Source organism: Plecotus auritus, assembly GCF_963455305.1.
Source record: "Plecotus auritus genome assembly, chromosome: 8".
Lineage (NCBI taxonomy): Eukaryota > Metazoa > Chordata > Mammalia > Chiroptera > Vespertilionidae > Plecotus > Plecotus auritus.
This window is the reverse complement of record NC_137782.1, coordinates 173857037-173871746: the sequence shown is the minus strand read 5'-3', so window position 1 is coordinate 173871746 and position 14710 is coordinate 173857037. Positions and strand designations below refer to the sequence as shown.

The 14710-nt window shown below is 54.9% G+C and overlaps 1 protein-coding gene across 2 annotated transcripts in view; it reads right to left on the bottom strand.

Annotated features, from left to right (window-relative positions):
• The window catches only part of ADAM17 (ADAM metallopeptidase domain 17), a 38157-nt gene that overhangs the window by 2486 nt on the left and 20961 nt on the right, over positions 1-14710 (bottom strand). The window contains exons 2-13 of one of the 2 annotated variants that reach the window (XM_080685123.1): positions 14287-14336; positions 13140-13253; positions 11638-11782; positions 11447-11535; positions 10171-10323; positions 8178-8377; positions 6916-7019; positions 5520-5654; positions 3571-3701; positions 2601-2679; positions 1827-1915; positions 254-304 (exon numbers count right to left, since the gene is read on the bottom strand). In XM_080685123.1, the coding sequence (XP_080541249.1) occupies positions 254-304; positions 1827-1915; positions 2601-2679; positions 3571-3701; positions 5520-5654; positions 6916-7019; positions 8178-8377; positions 10171-10323; positions 11447-11535; positions 11638-11782; positions 13140-13199 (1236 nt within the window). In that variant the 5' untranslated portion in view covers positions 13200-13253; positions 14287-14336. The remainder of the gene's footprint in view (positions 1-253; positions 305-1826; positions 1916-2600; positions 2680-3570; positions 3702-5519; positions 5655-6915; positions 7020-8177; positions 8378-10170; positions 10324-11446; positions 11536-11637; positions 11783-13139; positions 13254-14286; positions 14337-14710) is intronic. The other variant, XM_080685122.1, reaches the window with a different exon arrangement.

Sequence of the window (14710 nt, the reverse complement as noted above, 5' to 3'; positions counted from 1 at the left end):
AAACTCGTAACAACTCTCTCAAGTTCAGGTCTCAAGACAAAACAATCTCGAAATAGTAACGGAGTTGGTGCTGAACGGCTGCGTCATAGGGGCTGCGGGGAGGCCCGAGCGGCACTGCTCCCTTTGCATCTCCATCATCGCCCTCGCCGAGGGCACAGGACCTCACTGACCCCCTCGGTCTTTCTCGCGGCAGCAGGACCCCCAGCGGCCACAGGTCTCCCTGGGCCACTGAGAGGCCTTCTTTCATACTTACACTGGGGTGAAACAGGGACAGAGACTCGTACTGCTTATCCAGCTTCTTATCCTGGAAAGGAGAACAGGAAAAAGGTCATTCCACCCACAAAATCCACCCTGAGCGCTTCCTTAAAGGAGCCTCCTAATGCCGAGGGAAGAACTTAGAACCGAGCTGCAGAGGGGGCAGCAGGTTTGATGCATGAGGAGTGTCTCCCGTGAACCTGAGGACCTCTGCCACCAGCTACAAGCGTCTCCTGTCTCGCAGGAAACGTGCCTTTTTGGTGGGACGTGCTGTCCTCCTGGGCGCTCTCCGACCGGGGCAGGAGGGTCCCAGGGCATCTGCCTGTGCTCTCACCGGCACCGGCCTCACACTGCCCAGCCCGCCGCGGCCTTAGGATTCCGCCCAGCTGTCCCCAGAGTCCCTGTGCCCAACTTGTGAAGGAACTGGGTCTCTAACCTGCACCGTGCTTCCGAAGGCTGCACACATGTTCCATCACCGCCCAGGTCCCTGCCTGAGGCTGACATCACGTGACAATGGGCACCAGGCAGGAGGCTGGGCCCTTGAACCTAGGCCTGCTCCTAGTTCAGCTGCCCCGAACAGGTCTTGTGGTCAGAAACAAGCCAGCACCCGCCCTCCCGGCAGCAGCTTTGCTCAGAACAAGAACCGGGCCCCACAGAGGGTCGGCAGGTAGCTTTCCGCACAGTAACCAGCGGGAGCGCTAGCTGCAGGCCGCCCTCACCGGGGGCAGCAGTGGAACCTAAGCCCGCCCATCTCGCAGAGGACAAACCCTCGCTCGCACAGAGGAGCAGGGGAATGATGTGGAGTTCCTCAGACAAAGCCCAGTTCGACCCGTTGGCTGTTACTCGTTTTGAACGAGAATAAACAGACTGCTCCTGCTCAGTATCCGGAAGGGTTTGAACCCCCGTATGCAATGCCAAGGATGTGGATGGCACAGGGCACCATCGTTTGCTGTTTGCTCTGTGACAACAAAGCCTGCAAACACTCTTGTTGAGACACTTCACTTATCTGAGGTCCTAGCCTAGACGAATCCAGCCAGCCAGTTCCCTGAGCCCCGGCCGGCTTGCTCCGTGGATAGGGTGTCGGCCCATGGACTGAGGGTCTGGGGTTCAATTTCGGTCAAAGGCACGCAGCTGGGTTGCAGGCTCGATCCCCGGCCCTGGTCAGGGCCCATGCGGGAGGCAAACAATCGATGTGTCTCTCTCAAATCAATGTTTCTCTCTGTCTCTCCTCCTCGCTTCCACTCTCTCTTTAAAAAAAAAAATCAATGGAAAAATATCCTCTGGTGAGGATAACCTAAAAATAAACAGTTTCCTGTGCTCAGAAGTATAAAATTCCTCAGAAATTCTACACAGGAATGGAACATCCACACACAGAAAGTAAGATACCTGTAAGGGCCTCTTAGCTAAGCTCTTTACAAGAAATGCTTTCCTCGGGCTCACACCAACATATGTCCTTGGAAACATTAGGTCAGGCTTCGTTAAGGACAAATTTTATCTTTCCCAAAGATCATGTGGCTGCAGTTGTTCAAAGCTCTAAGGAAATACTTCGTTACTTATAAACGGTGACGTACCACACAGTGGACCAGAATGCTGAAAGGGATCCAAACGATCAAGGAGAAAACCAGGACGGAGCCCACGATGTTGTCCGCTAGGAACTTCCCTGCGAACAATTGCAGAGTGAGCGTCTGATCCAAGGACTGCACAGTCTCACCGGAAACGCTCCGAGAGCATCATCGCCGTGACGAATGCCACGGGCTGCTGCCGACACTCTCCTGACTCCGTAGAGCAGCGAGTGTCTGTGCACCTGGGAGACCTGTCCCCCACCCCCCCCACAGGTCCCCTTCCAGAAACAGCCCCGAGACAGAGAGGTCAGTGCAAGAGAGGGTCCCAGAGCCACTGGGAACGCAGTCCCTGTACAGAAGGCTGCCGGGAGCAATGCTTATGAAGACAGTGGTGTTGCTGAGCATTTTTGTGACCAAACTCTCCATTACAGGCCCCAGAGGACATGATACATCCCCTGCTTCTGCCAAATCAGGCCCATTTCTAAAATCCTTCATCAGGTAATTTCAGACTTACAGTCTGCAGGCCTGACCCTGCTTACACTCTTGTGCGTTCATTTTAGTTGGCAGAGAAGGAAGCCAGTGCGTTGACTAAGTACTGATTGCCTGGTCTGAAACCTGTGCATCCATCTACACGGGGCGGGCCTGGGAGTCCACCTGAGGTCCTAGGGAACTAACGCGGTGACTACTGCACCTGCTGCTGCGGGATCAGAGTCTACACTTTCCAAATCGCATCGCAGACATCAGCTCGGTTCCAAGCAGACAGGCGCCTGGGGGATCACCTACCGAAGGTGTTGATGCTCAGCTGATCGATGAAGTCCCAAAATCGCTCGATGACATCCTGTACTCGTTTCTCGCACTTGCCCTGTGAACAGAAAACACAGCATTTTTCCTAAAGAAATGCACTTAGAAGCAGCGTGGTTTTCCACAAGCATGAAGGGCTTCATTAAGTCAGACGCCTGGGCTCACCTTCGACACGGCGACAAGTTAAGTGCAGTGAGCGCTAAGAAAAGAGGGGTGCGCTCACCAGGGCTCACCTTCGACACGGCGACAAGTTAAGTGCAGTGAGCTCTAAGAAAGGAGGGGTGCTAACACCGGGGCTCACCTTTGACACGGCGACAAGTGCAGTGAGCGCTAAGAAAGGAGGGGTGCGCTCACCGGGGCTCACCACCAGGCCGTTACTGTAAGTGAACTTGGGGTTCCCAGGAGACAGACCCAGAAACCAGGGGGTAAAAGACGGCCGTTCCAGGAAGGCTGACCCCGAGCTCCCCAGGGAACACAGCCAGAGGCCTGGGAAGCCTCGGGAACACCAACCCTCGACCATGTTTTGCACAAAAAATGATGTTTCTGTAGACCAAACGGTCTGACTGGGGTGGATCACGCTGCTTCTGGATCTTTCCTACTTACCAATGGTGACTTACGTATATTTTTGCAATCAGTCCATTTTATAATTAACAGAAAACCAAACCATCAGGACCCACTGCCCCACAACCACCCACTGTGCCAAAGCTCCCAGGTCCTGGCCAGCCTCTGGCCTCGGGGCCCCGCTCCAGGGGTGCTCACGTTTCCTGAGGCCGCCGCTCTGCACACAGGCTGTGCCCCACCGCCCTCCCCGGGCAGACCCACACAGAAGGAGCACTGGGTGAGGGGGACACGGCAGCCCCGGGTTGGTTCCCTTCCGTTTGCCAATCGCGTGCACCGTAAACACGTTTCCCATTTGGCGGGACGGACGAAGCCGGACCTACACAGGACTCACATGCATGTCACAGAACCCTACGGTGCAGGGCTTCCCTTTCCGCAGGAACAAGTTCTTCTGCTCGGCGTCGACGTAGGGCACGCAGCGGCCCTCGGGGTCCCTGCAGCACACCTTGCACGAGTTGTCCGTCTCTGAAACCAACGGGCAGGGCCGAATTTTCTTAGACACGTGCCTCTCCTTCCCGGGGGCGGGAAGGAGCACTGGTTTTTTATGTCAAAAGCCTCTTCTCCAGATTCCACCCTCGAGGAGTGACTTCTGAGTTCACGCCCCTCCGTCCGGAGTAGAGGCCACAAGGTAAATATTTACACTGAAGTTTTCTTTTCTTTTAAGAGTAAAAACCAAATTATTCCCTGTACTTCGTAACGCAAAACGTTTCCCTTCATCCCAACATTATACTGCTGCGTTCAACCCATCTCTCTCACAGCAAGGGCACCCTGGAGGGCCAGGGCTCCAGCTAGACAAGAGGGGACAGAGCTGCCACCCTGTGGGTGTGGCCGAGTGACCTGTGACGGGGGCACAGCGGTCTATGCACAGCAACCCTCCCCAAGGCCAGCCTCCGGCATCGTGAGGGGACAGGAGCGACAGGGCCTCAGCTAAGCCACTGGCACCCACTCAACAGCAGAAAACGCCCAGCAAGTCACCTGGCAGTTGAGTCGGGACAGACTTCACCGGGCCGAGTCGGCATTTAGTCACCGAGATCAGCTAGGACACCGGGATCAGCTAGGACACCGGGATCAGCCGGGACACCGGGATCAGCCGGGACACCGAGATCAGCCGGGACACCGAGATCAGCTGGGACACCGGGATCAGCTAGGACACCGGGATCAGCCGGGACACCGAGATCAGCCGGGACACCGGGATCAGCTAGGACACCGGGATCAGCTGGGACACCGGGATCAGCGGGGACACCGGGATCAGCGAGGACACCGGGATCAGCGAGGACACCGGGATCAGCGAGGACACCGGGATCAGCCGGGACACCGGGATCAGCCGGGACACCGGGATCAGCTAGGACACCGGGATCAGATGGGACACCGGGATCAGCCGGGACACCGGGATCAGCCGGGACACCGAGATCAGATAGGACACCGAGAACAGGAAAAACCACTCCCGGGGAGAGCGGGCCCTGTCATCGCTCATTCACCACCGGTTCCGGGGCCGTGACTGTGTGTCCTTTGGGGCAGCCTACGCCTCTTGCCACTCCCTCAACAGAGCGCTTACTCGGCATCGCCATGTTACCTCCTTTATTTACACGTTACTCCCCGGAGACCACGGACTCCGCTGTGGGGATGCTGAGTCCCCAACCCAGGGGGTGTGATTTCTGGGTTCTTTGTTTTGGAATCCACAGAACTCTCTGCGGTGGGGCAGGAAGCTGAGCCCAGTCCATCCGAGGTGCCCCTCAGACCCAGGGGCTCCAAAGATAATGTGAAAACCCGAGGACAAGTGTCTGAGAGGCCAGCACCATGTCGCCAACCATCACTAGGGAGGCCCCTGGCCTGGCCCACCGCCGGCGGCGAGCATCCGCCTCCACGGGCCAGGCCTGGAATGGCTCTCCGGTGAAGTGTCGAAGGAGCACCACAGCTCAGTGCCAGCGGCACCAGCCCCTGCTGCTTTCAGCGTGTCTGACACGGGAAGGAGCAGCAAAGACACAGCCACCACCCGTCACCCACAGAATTCCCTCCTATTCGCCCCACACTGGCCACAGGGTCTGAAAACGTGGCAAGAAGAGAGGCTGATGGGCTGGTTTTCACCAACAAGATGGCGGAGCCAGGATCTGAACCCAGAGGTCTGTCTCCCACGCCCCTGCACGCCCCTTGACGGCGCTGGGCTCGCCCCATCCTCAGCAGCCGTGAGGGCTGACACTGTCAGGGCCCCAAGTGGAGGGACCAGGCCGGGCAGACACAGGCCACCCCCCCCCCGCAGCAAGGCCATGCGGGACACGTGCTCACCGTTACACGCGCAGGACTCCAGCTGCTGCTCCCTCTCGCAGAAGGGCACGCACTTGCCATCCTTGCACTTGCCCAGGTCCAAGCACACCGTGTCGTCCTCGGCGTCCCCAGGAGGCGGGCACTCACTGCTGTTACCTGGAAGCACCCACCAGCAGAGGCCCCGTGAGTCACGCCTCCAGTTCCACAGGGCACGCCGCACGCGTGGTCCCCGAGCCCCGGGCTGGCAGAGGAAAAGGTGACCATCGGGCAAGGATGACCCGCCGTGTCCCATCAGCAGATGAGCAGATGAGGTCTGGGAGAGGGCCAGGCCCGAAGGCCCCAAATGCCCACACTGCCCTGGCCTCACCTCAGCCACTAACACCTGCCGTGCAGTCGGCTCTTACCGTTTTACCGTGAAACCTAACCAACATGTAATACATGCGTACGGACTGTCACCACTAAACACCAACACCAGTGCCATCAGGTAGACTAAAAGTGCACTCCCCGTGGAGAGAGGTTCAAGAAATTGTGTATAGCCAAAACCGGTTTGGCTCAGTGGATAGAGCGTCAGCCTGCGGACTGAAGGGTCCCAGGTTCGATTCCGGTCAAGGGCACGTAACTTGGTTGCGGGCACATCCCCAGTGGGAGGTGTGCAGGAGGCAGCTGATCGATGTTTCTAACTCTCTATCCCTCTTCCTTCCTCTCTGTAAAAAGTCAATAAAATATATTTAAAAAAAAAAAAAGGAAAAAAAAAAAAGAAATTGTGTATAAAGATGAGAAATCACTTTGCAAGCATCAAACTGGCAAAAAATAGGAGTTTTGGCAAGGACGTGGGACAGAGGCGCCCACAGGCCCTGGCACTGACACGCTTTGCCCACGGCTGAGACCAGCGCAGGAAGGCCGTCTGCCGCAGCCCTGCCCCGGGGTCCCGGAGATGCCGGCTGTCCCAGCGGCTACTGCTCAATGAGCGAGATCATCACACGACGAGCACTCGGCAGGTGCCCCCAACAGGAACTCAGTACAGACATGGACAGCATGCAGTGCAACAGAAGGGCTTGTAAACATGGTACTGAGTTGAAAAGATCTAAGAACTCAGAGTTTTGGCATGTTAAAAACACATAGACACAAAAGAGCACATTATGTTTCAAGGATATACACACACCCAGATAAACGTTAAACACAGCAGAAGGGATGCCGACGGGAGGGAAGAGAATGGAGGGAGGGGAGGGAGGGGAGAGAGGGAAACTGGAATGGAGCTAACGGGTCTGCAGGAGCCTGACTGTGCCGCGAACAGGAGCGCACTCAGCTCCGCAGGGGAGGGAAGCAAGGGCTGCTTTCACGCAAGTGACACAGCCTGGTTCCCAAACACGCATCGCCCCTCTTGAGCAGAGCCTTCCAGAACCAGCAGGAGCCGTACCTGTGCAGTAAGACACGCCTTTGCACGTGGCATTAATAGCCTCTTGGCACTTCTTCTGGGCGGTCTCAAACTGGCAGTTTTTACAGCAAGGACTGTTCCGGTCACTGCAGAGGAGCAGACAGGGACCGTCAAGTCAAAGGACAGTTCAGAGCCAACACTGCAGTCCTGTTACAGGGCCCTGGATCGGCCGCAGGGCAAGGTCTCCGGCTGGGTCACCCACTCCTGCATACCCCGACTTCCAGGTGCTGGCATGTCTGCATCCGGTCTGCCCACCCGTCCTAATGGGGAATCAGGCAGAGCAGCGCGGACAACAGGGCAGGCCGGCCCGAGTGACTCGCCTTTAAAACGTCTGGGGTCCTGTTTCCACAGCTTAATACACACAGCGCAGTGATTTAAACGGCAACACTGCCTGTGAGGCAGTCAGTGGTCACGAAACGAAGCAGCCCAGCCCTCCTCCCTGGGTATTCACATGTCGATATGCATGTGGGCGGTCACGGCTGTTATCCACCAAAAACAAGCTTTCCCCTCTGCTCCCACGGCGGGCCCTGGCTCTCGGGACCTAACAAGGCAGCAGAGTGCCTAACTGCTTCCTCCACGTGGAGTTTTGCCATTAAACGGTGCAACACTCAGCTATTGCGCGGACACACACAACTCATTTATGTCCCGGACTGCCATGCCGACGATGTCCAGTATTGGCTGTTACAGAGCATGCAGCCATGAACAGAATCACCGACCGTCCTCCCCGAAATGTTTCCTCAGAAACGATTCTCGCCCTGGGGAGTCTCCGCTCGGGAGCAGAGTGCGCGAGAGCAGGGATTCCGTGACAGACCGTCAGACTGCTTGGAGGAAGCGTTTTTCTTGCTGTAAAGGGCACAGGGTAAGCACCTGTACGCGCGCACACACATACATACATGCACCTGGCACACACGTCCTCGCATGGATTCCAAAGGCCCTGTTTCCAACCTGCCGGGCCCTGGGTCCCCGCCCTGCCCGGCGCGGCCCACCTGCACTGCACGCCCCGCCCCGCCCGGCCCACCTGCACTGCACGCCCCGCCCCGCCCGGCCCCGCCCACCTGCACTGCACGCCCCGCCCCGCCCCGCCCCACCTGCACTGCATGCCCCGCCCCGCCCGGCCCCGCCCACCTGCACTGCACGCCCCGCCCCACCCCGCCCGGCCCCGCCCCCCTGCACTGCACGCCCCGCCCCGCCCCACCCGGCCCACCTGCACTGCACGCCCCGCCCCGCCCCGCCCGGCGGCCCACCTGCACTGCACGCCCGCCTTCAGCGTGCAGTTGCTGTGGCAGCAGGTGTCGTTGTTCAGGTACATGATGCCGGGGTCGCACTCCTCGCCCTCGTCCACGCGGGAGTTGCCGCACACCTTGTTGCTGCGCTCTTGGAAACACTCCTGCGCCTTGCTCTCGATGGTCTTGTAGATGGACTGTTTACTGCAGTTAGAAAACATCTGGAGAAAAAAGGACCCAACAACGTGAAAACCCATCCTGTGTCTGCACCGCCTCCCTAACCCCTGAATGCAGAGGCCACCGGAGCCCCCTGGAGGCGGGTCAAGTTCATCGCTGTCCCTCCACGCGCCTCCGCCTGGACCGCGTCCTCTCCCTCCGTAAAATGCCGAGAAGCGGGTGCGGGTTTGGTGAAGAGTGAAATTCTTCACAGGAAGGCAAGCTGCACGCAGGCCGAGCCCCAACATCCGGCCAGTCCGTCCAGTGGACGAGCCGTCGGGCACGAGGGGAGGATCGTGAGCTCCACCAGACCACGGGCCGCGCCTCCCCGGGCCTGGCACCGCCGGGGACACTGCGAACCATCACGGACCTTCGTCTTCCAGACACCACATGCAGGCACGCCAACGGGCTGATCCGGCTCACCCCCGCTTCCCTGGCTGTTTGCATGAACCATCCATGTTTAAAGACTTTGAACAGCTGAGCTTACGGAGAAGCGGTCTTACGTAGTCTGTTAGAAAGTTAATTCTAAGCTGTCATCTAAACCAGCGGTCGCCAACCTTTCGGACCTCACGGACCACCAGTGGTCCATGGACCACCAGCTGGCGACGGCTGCTCTAAACATTCTCTGGGTCCCCAAGATTCTAACAGTTTTGAAGGTGACCAGTGTCTCAAAGGCTCCTCTCCCCTCACTTCCCAGAACCATGGACGTGGCTCCTCCTGAACTCGACAGGTTACTAGCCAGGGGCTCTGACAGAGTCCATCTGCCAAACCCTCTGGCATTGTGAAGCAGCGTAAGAGGCGCAGGGAAACTCGGCGTCGTTATTTGAGGTGGGGTCCCCAGTTCTCTGCAGATTGCTAAAATGGCTTCTTTCACCCCAGACCAGAGCCACAAAGCCCGAGGAGTGGAGCACAGGACTCTCCGAAGGCGACGTGAGCACGGAAGCGCACAAAAGGGACGGCCAGAACGCTCTCCGGGCGCTGCCGCCTGAGCAGAACACTCACTGGACTTCTAAAGAGGACCTTCCGGGTGTTTCAGTGAAGACGCCGCAGGGGCCTGGCTCCAGACAGGCAGGACACACGCGTTAGCATCTTTCCCCACTGGAGACCGACTCCTAGCCCCTCCCGCCCTCGCTCACGCAGCAACGACAGCAGTCGTTTTCCTCACCCCCTGCTGGTCGCTGGTCGCTGCTCAGCTCCAGCACAAGGAAAGGACCAGACATGTAGGGACACTCTCTCCTAACGCCTCTGCTTTGTTCACAATGCCCCAAGCCCACCACGTGTCTATCAGAAACCCTCCTAGTGGATCGTCCACATCCGTACCAACACTGGCCAGGTGCCACCCACCGCACCGGACACTGGAGGCAGAGCTGCGAACAGAAAGATGGGGCCCTCCCACAGGAGGCTGGGAGTCTGGCCAATTCTGTTGCAACAGTTCATGACAACAGGCGAGTGGTGAAGAACTGTAGCGTTTAAATGAATGACAACTTGTCAATGAAAACGACCGAAGTTTTCACTCACAACCTGAGCCCACCAGACCTGCAATCTAGAACTGCAACACAAACCTCAACCACGGCTGAGTTTCCACATGGCTCGAACGCACACGCTCGATCCGGGTAACCAACGGCCCAGGCAACAGCTGGACCCAGAGGTGATGGGCCACAGTTCACTCCCCACCCGCAACCAGGTTTCCAGGGACGGTGATCTGCAGTCCATCCCTGACCGGACCCGTTCGGAGCTCTGGTTATAACTAAGCAGCCGGTTCTTTCCTAACCACGTCAAGACGCTCCAAGACACATACCTTATTGTTCTCATGATCTCCGCTCACAGCTATGGGATACATCACGAATTTTCCTCCCTGGTCCTCATTTGGGGCACATTCCGCTAGACCGTCCGGATCATGCTCTGCTCCAAAATTGTGCCCCAATTCATGAGTTGTAACCAGGTCAGCTTCCTTAAAGATCATGCAAAGAGAACGTTACTTGCCAACACCCCACCGCCCCCGGCTCTGGCCAGGGGCCCGCTGTCCTCCACAGGGCCCTGATGAACGGGGCCTGACAGAGCCCCAGCTCTGCTCAGAGGACCGTGTACTCGGCCACAGCCGCCGCCTCCCACTCCCTTGAGCATCTGGGCAGCCACGGACCGGCTCTGGGGCTGAGCTACCACCAGAAGCCAGTGGGTGGGACCCAGACCAGTTTTTGAAAAGGGACAGACTCTGCTCTCTGTCCTCCTCTCTGGAACACAGAAGGGAGCCATCCTGTGACCTGAGGACAAAGGCTCAGGGACAGAGGGGAAGACCGGCCCAGCATCGGAGCGCCGGAGCACCCCAGAATGCCGCCCGCCAACTTCTCGCCTGAGGCACACCCCCTATCTAAGTCACTGCTTACTGGGTTTCCTGTTCTGTGGACTTTCTGGAATATGCTTAACACCTTCCTAATGATATATCTGGGCAAAAACAAGATCCTAAAATATTCCGGAGGGAAAAAACAGGTCATATACAAAGCATAAAAAGTGGGAGTGACTTCAGACTCTTTAATAGTAACACAACACACTGAAGGACAATGGAGCAATGCCTTCGAACTCGGAGGGGACTGGGAATATAGCAGCTAAACCATCAGGTGTAAGGGCGGGGCGAGGACACTTTCAGACGTGCGAAACCTCCGGAGTTTCCCTCCAGGCACCTCTCTTGGGACTCTCCTGAGGGTTTATACTAAATGCTGGTATCCATCAAGGGGAAGAACGGACCCAGGAGAGTCCAGGTGACTGCAGACCACAGCCACGTGCAGGGCCAGCACACCAGCACCCGCAGGGCAGGGCAGGGCAGCCGAAGGGCCCTGGGGGACAGCTTTCAGCAAACAATGGCCCAGGGGGTCTTGGAAGAAGTCTGACCAGTAACTTCTATTTTCTTCTTTGTGCCTTTTAATTTCAGATTTCTCACCAAAGAACATGTGTTTAGGCATAAAAAACAAACAAACCAACCACCACCTAGTACGTATTGCTCTTTTAGAAGACACCTACGTAAATATATAGCTACAGTAAACTAAACAGCGATCCCTTTAAAAAATGAAAGAACATACCTTGGTAAGAATGGTTTTACCATAATTTTTTGTGCTGGTCAGACCACTATTCAAATAGATATTTTTCTTTCCAATTGGACTATAATAAGCTGAAGGAGAGAAAACAGACAAATGGCTAGTTCAGTACAGAACTTCACTGTAAGCCAATCAGCCTGCTGTTCCCACAGTCACACAGCAAATGGGAAACGTACCCTTTGGACAAACACCGCCGTGACTGTTTGCTCTGGGAGAACCAACATAAGCCAATCCGAGAGTTCCCATGTCAAAGTCCTGGTACGTGAAGAGATGTGCGAGGCAGACTTTAGATGCTTCTTCAGCGATATCAAAGCTAAATTGCTTTAAAAGAGCAAAGTGTTCTTAATTAGATTCACAATGACAAGGCATCGAAAGATGTTTCAACCAGGTATTCCGATCAGCTCCCTACGACTGCAGGTCTGCACCCAGAGTGCAGGCAGTGCAGGGCAATGCTCCTTGCCACAGCTCACACCCCCCTACCTGCACAGGTGAGGGGCAGACGTCATCTGCAGGGGGTGGGGACACGGGGGGGGGGGGGGCCTGGGAGCTTTTCATAGCAGCTCCAAGAAACGACGAGGGTCGGTGTGAGAGCGGACAACCCAGCACCGGGACATTCCACACCTGTCAGACCCAGTGCTGGGACACCGACCTCTCTCAGGGCCTCAGAGCTCCACACCAAGACAGGGCCTTCTCAAGTATTTCAAGAATTCTAATGGTTTTAGTAGAAACCTCTCCTACAACCACCCATAGTTTCCAATTAAAAATACCTTGATTTTTAAAATGCTTGAACTGAACAGCAGGGCCCTGGCCAGGTAGCTCCGTTGGTTAGAGCTCATGCCAGTACACTAAGGTTGTGGCTTTGATCCCGGGCCGGGGCACACACCACCTGGCTAAAGAGCTGGTAACACTGTGAAATCCCACTCAAGCTTTGAAAACTGGATTCGGGCCTGTGAGACTCCCCAGAGAATACGGATGAACCACACACGGTACCTGGACTGACCCATGGAAACTATTAAATAAACGAAGTGGTGCTTTAAGCTGCTAAATCTGTGGTCATCTGTTAGAGCACCAGGAGGCAACGAATACATTACCAACCTACTGAAAGATAAACACTACCATTTCTTAGAAGGTCACTTTACAAAGCAGTATAATCACAAACTCAGACACTGACGTCATGTGAGACAGGGTACGTCACACCCCGTTGAGAGAGTTTAGGTTCACTACTTTGAGGTTATTACCAAAATAAAAACACGAAAACTTAGAATTCTTGAACAGAACTTGTAGGCTCCAAGTTACAAATCTGCGGCCCGATTCCTTTCCACACCATTGATCACTGACCTGAGAGACGCACCGAACAGTTCCCCAGAGACTTGGACAAACAGAATGGCACAGACTGTAAGTACGGGGACCCACCGCGCTCCAGTCCGTGACCTCACTGGACCCGCACAGACATCGGGGTCAGCGCCCTGCTGAGCCCTCCCCTGGGCACAGCCTTTTGCGCCCCTGGCTGCTGGCCCCGCTGCAGGGGGCAGGCGACTGCTGATCAGCTGCCTGGCCACTCCGGCTCCCAAGCCCCTTTTCTAACAGCCCCTTCGTCAGCAGACACGCCCCCCCCCACCCCCCCACCAAGAAATCACAAGTGGTAGCAACAGCGTCACGTCCAGGGCTCCCCACCTACCTCCAGCAGCATCTTCACATCCCAGGCATCCTTTTCTTCATTGGGGTAACTTTTTGCCATATTATAGTGCCTCTCACCAGGCTTTACATCTTGTGGCGACTTGAAAATGCGAATCTATACTTAAAGAGGTAACATACTTAGAACACTTCCGAAGGAGTCACAAACTGAATACTGCACTGTTTCAGATAGTCAGTAAAAGCCGATTCTAGAAAAAGTTTTGGAACCAGAATTTCATAAAATGCTTCAGCCCTAAATAATTAATGTTTAAAAACAAAGTGAGAAGCAGATGATAATGGAAAACGTGCCAATGAATGATTTATAAATTATAAATGTGCTCCCAAATTTTCCTTTTCTTTATATTTAGTTGTAAACAACAAGAACTTCAGTTCCATTAGCCTAATATCTGGTTCAACTCTAGTCAATGACGCGGAGATGCAGAACAGGACGTGCGTCACCGTAAGCCACAGGAGTGACAGGGCATAAAGAACAGGGCTGTTCCTTGTTCATGTCGTACAAACACTATGGATCCTGCTTATTAGCACAGAGCAAGGATCAGGGCCATGCTCGGCACCGTCGCTCCTGGGGTCTCTGGCCCTGCCTGCCCGTGGAGGGCGCACTCCGCTCCGCTCCGCTCCGCTCTGCCACACGTGGGAAGCTCACTGGGGGGCGCTGTGCCGCTGTGGTGGTGGGTGGGCAAGCCCAATTCTGGGACGAAGCAGGAAGCCTACGGTGACTGCCCATCTAATCCACATCTTCCAACCCATCTGTTCCCTGAAAGAAGCTGATATTTTTGTCTCCTGTGTCACACCGATGTTTTCAACTGCTTCCAAGTTCCGAAGCAAAAAAAAGCTTACTTTACTGATCCCCTAGAACTCAGACAAGTGGCAGCTGTTTGAAACCAGTGAGGCAGCTTTATTTGAGCCGCAGTGGGGAAGTCACCAACATGTTCATGAAACGGAAAAGCATGATCCAAAGAGCACTGCCTGCCACCACTGTGACACACACACACACACACACACACACACACACACACACACATGCTATACATGCAGAAAGGTCTCAGGAAAAATACACATGAAACTAGTGACACGGGTGTCTCTGGGGAAAGAAACTGGTTTGACAATGAGCAGAGATTGCGGAGACTTACTTGTCACTGGCGTTTGTACCATATGCATATGTTACCTATTCAAATAATAACTTAAAAAAAGAAAATGCAAGTAAAAGAATAGGAAAAGGGAAAAATAATTCTCTTAGTTTTATGCAAGTACTGTAAAAGTTTAACATTTATAAGAATGATGTATAATTCCAAGGATTGTTTTTTTACTCTCTAAATAAATTCTAGCTACAGAGCCTTTAAGAATATGGTTAATTCAGAGCAAAGCCTAGGAAAAAATATAAACAATAATTTTCATATCAAAGTGTTTGTCCAGAGCAATACCCAATTTCAGAAGTTTTTTTAATTAGTCTTATCAATTTGGAACAATTTTTACTATGAGATACTAAGATGACATTAATACACTGTGGTGGGACATACTCTATTTTTAAAAATATATTTTTATTTATTTTTTTGG